This window comes from Sorghum bicolor, chromosome 8 (genome assembly GCF_000003195.3).
Source record: "Sorghum bicolor cultivar BTx623 chromosome 8, Sorghum_bicolor_NCBIv3, whole genome shotgun sequence".
Taxonomy (NCBI): domain Eukaryota; kingdom Viridiplantae; phylum Streptophyta; class Magnoliopsida; order Poales; family Poaceae; genus Sorghum; species Sorghum bicolor.
Genome location: NC_012877.2, coordinates 11,145,020 through 11,148,916, shown reverse-complemented (window position 1 = coordinate 11,148,916; position 3,897 = coordinate 11,145,020). Strand labels below are relative to the sequence as shown.

The following is a 3,897-nucleotide window of genomic DNA, read 5'->3' as shown; positions in this document are numbered from 1 at the left end:
CCAGATTCAGCGTTGGGTGCTTCCTTCTAATGATAATAAGTTTGCAGTGCTGTTGCCACTTTCAATGGATATATGTGGAGGAAATCGATATTAATGAAAGTTGGAATGAAGTGATGTTACTGATCAGCTCTATCCAAATTCCTTCTATTTGTCATTCAAGGCCGTGATGTCAAGCCAACAGTCATCAGTATTTTATTTACATTTCAAAAATTAGTATTGTAGAAAGCTGTTCAATTGCTACCCTCTATTTGTTTGGTCATCCTCAACTAACCTGTTACTCTACATACACTAAACTTATGATTTTCCATGATTGTAAATATGTACTTGACAGTTGACACATCGCAGAAAGAACTTTGCTATCAATTATAAAATATTCTTATGGATATGCTAGACAACACTTCATTGTTAAAATTATACAGGCCTAAAAATCATAAATTACAGCACAGGCTTAATTGTTTTTGGCTACTTCAATACAGGTTTGATCTTAACATACTAACTGTGGATCAACGCAGACAGACTCGATACAACAGCTCTGTCAAGACTCAAGGGTCTGGTTTTACTTTGTGCTGTCTCTTCCCCATATCACTATGACTGTAATTGAAAAGAAGATGCCAAATCCCAACGCAGTGAACATGAAGAGCAGGACATCTTCAAAGTCGTTGTCTAAAGCATGTAGCACGTTAGTTTCTGTTTGATTGCTGCATTGTTTGGACACTGGAAGTCCACACAAGCCAGTGTTCCCCAGAAAAGAGCTATTGGAAAATGTGGAGAACTGAGATGACTCTGGTATTCGTCCAGCTAGCATGTTGTAGGACAGATTCAAAGTCGAAAGGAAGTTCAGTGATGCTAGCTCCTCTGGGATCTCACCAGAAAGCTCATTTGAGGAGAGGTCCAATGATTCAAGTTGCTTTAAGCTTCCAAATTGAGATGGAATTGGCCCTGCTAGAGCATTATGAGACATGTTGAGCCCAAGAAGGAGCACAAGATCCCCAATGGACTCAGGGATGGTACCGCAGAATGCATTGTTTGAGATATCAATCAGCACAAGGGTCCTCAATATCTTCTGGATGGTCATGGACTTCCCTTTATATGTTGTTGTAGTTGTAAATTGGTATGTTTGCCCATGGTAATATTGATTTTGCATGACTAATGCCTCATTATCAGACCTGGTCATCATTGACTTGAGCATCATAAACCATCCTTCTGGCAATGTGCTAGTGAAGTTGTTTGAAGAGATATCGGCAATTCGCAGTTCTATAAATGTACATTTGTTTCCGTCTACTGTATCATATGATGGATGTAGCAGCTGTCCAGTGAACTTGTTAGATTTGAGGACAAGAACTTGAAGTTTAGGAAGTGCGCTTATCCAACATGGGAAAGAGTCACTTATCTGGTTGCCTCCAATGTCAAGTAGCTGTAGATTCTTGCAAGCAACAAGAGATCTGGGTATTTTCCCTTCAATCCAATTGCCACTTAAATCTAACACCTCAAGTGCACAGCCTTTGTTAACGTTATCAGGTAACTCTCCAGCAAGTTTATTTCCTCTTAGATTTAATACTTGAAGTTTGCTGACATCCTTCATCAAACAAGATGGGATTGCACCACTGAAGTTGTTATAGGACAGATCGATAACTTCTAGATTTCTAAATTTGCCACAAATCAATGTTGAGATATTTCCAGACAGGTTGTTTCTGGAGGCCTTTAAAAAGCGAGTAATTCCAAGGTAAGTAGAGTAATCAAGAGGGATGGATGATAATTGGTTGCTCGAGTAATCAAGTGTGACACTGCCATCTCGTGGAATAGGTATCGGTCCAGTGAAATTGTTGAAGCTGAGATCAAAGTATTCTATGCGAACAGGAAGCAAAGGATCAGAACCAAGACTACTGAACTTATTATGTGACAGGTTCAAAAGGATAATGTCCTTCCAATTCTCCCATACCCACTCAGGTACTGCGCCATGGATTTGGTTATCCGAGAGGTCAAGACCTTGGATCCTGTTGAGGTGCCTCAAAGTTTTGGGGAAGCTAGACAGTCTGCAAGACACTAGTCGTAAGTATTCAAGTTTTTGTAACGCCATGAGTGAGGAGCTGTTTTCTCCATCCACCACTTGCAGTTCATTATTTGAAAGATTGAGGACAGTTAGATTTTGCATGGTTGAGAATGCGGATAGCTGCACTGTTCCTATGAAAGAATTTGACTGGAGCAGAAGCATTTGTAACTGGGTCAAATTTGAGATTTGTGGAGGTATCGTCCCAGAGAAGTTGCAACTGAAAAGTGCTAATTTTGTTAAATTCGTTAGATTTCCTATCCAAGGAGGCACTGGTCCAGATAATCCACAGTAATAGAACCGGAGAACCCTGAGAGAAGTCAGGTTTGATATCCATGAGGGTATGGATCCTACTAGCTGTAACCCTGACACATCTAACAGCTCCAAGGATTTGAGCTCACCTATTGAAGAAGGCAGTATCCCAGAAAATCCACTTGCACCAAGGCCTAACTTCTTGAGAGACTTTAGATTGCCTATAGAACCTGGTATTGTACCTGAGAAGTTTGTGTTGTTGACAAACAGATTTTCCAAGCTGCTGTCCTCCGTGAAATTTGGCAGAACACCAGAGATCCCAAGATTCTCAGAGATGTCAACAGTTTGTAACATCTTGTGCTGCAAGATGATCGGAGGGAACTGCCCTTCAAACTTATTTCTGGAAAGCTCAAGAACCGTCAGGTTAGGGAAGGCAGAAGCCAAGAACTCTGGCACTGAGCCAGACAGGTGGTTGTAATGGAGCTCGATCACTCTGAGTGATCTCAGTGCTGAGAGTGATTTACATATTTGCCCCCCAAGCGAACAGTAAGGTAAGCTTAAGACCTGGATCTTAGGGTTGAATGTGGCCAAGTCGTTGCACCAACCTGCGCCGCTGGCGGACAAATTCACCATGCCCAGATGGAGCTCCTCCAGATTTGTGAGGTTGGCCAGTAAAGTTGCCATGTTTGGCACCGAGAGCTGCCATATGGAATACGAGTAGTGCAAGGCTTTGTTCTCAGTGTCGTAGTCATACTCATAGAAGCTGGTGGAGAGGTCAAGGTAGACGAGGCCTGAGTGGCGGCCGATGCCGGACGGGACGGAGCCGGCAAAGTTGGTGTCGGAGAGGTCAAGGTGGGTGAGAGCGGTGAGCTGCTCGAACCCGGTGGATGGGAGCTGGGACATGTTGAAGTCGTTGCCGGAGAGGTCGAGGTGGCTGAGCGAGGTCAGGTTGAACAGCGCTGGCTCAAGGCCGCCGCCGGCTTGCAGCTGGCGGCCGCCCAAGTCGAGGCTGGTTACTCGTCCATCTGTGTTGCCGCAGCTGACGCCTTCCCAGCTGCAGCAGTCCGTGCCGGCGATCCATGACTGGAAGGTGGTCAAGTCTCCGACGGCTGAGCTGAAGGAGTGCTTCAGACGGAGGAGCGAGGAGGCCTGCTCCACAAGGCAGGGAACTGGGGGTGTGGACATGGACATGGAGGCGCTGTTGGCCGTCACGGCAACAGAAAGTGTGTATATGGTGTGGATTTGCAGGAGAATGACCAGCATGGCTGAATTGAAGGTCCGAGCGGCTACGAGGTGATTTGCAGACTCGGACGAAATGTTGCTTTGTTTATTGTGCGGCATATATGGGCCTATATAGAGACCGCCTACCTACTTTATATTTTCTCACCAGCAGTGGTGCAAATTATTGTCAAGAAAACAAATCATGAATCACGTGCATTCATAGTTGTCCACACAACGGAGAACGGTGTGTGAATATGGTAGATGTGGACGTTATAACATACGATTAGTTGGTTATGCACCTGTACTATGTATTGAAAAATTATGGTTACAACTCTGTCAAAACGTGGTCCTCTTAAAAAACATGCTTCTCATGTAAG

The 3,897-nt window shown here is 44.3% G+C and overlaps 1 protein-coding gene across 1 annotated transcript; it reads right to left on the bottom strand.

The window, feature by feature from the left end:
• LOC8058139 (receptor-like protein 12) lies at positions 345-3,562 on the bottom strand. Its single transcript, XM_002441959.2, has one exon. The coding sequence runs from the start codon at positions 3,560-3,562 to the stop codon at positions 557-559; it is 3,006 nt and encodes a 1,001-aa protein (XP_002442004.2). The 3' UTR covers positions 345-556.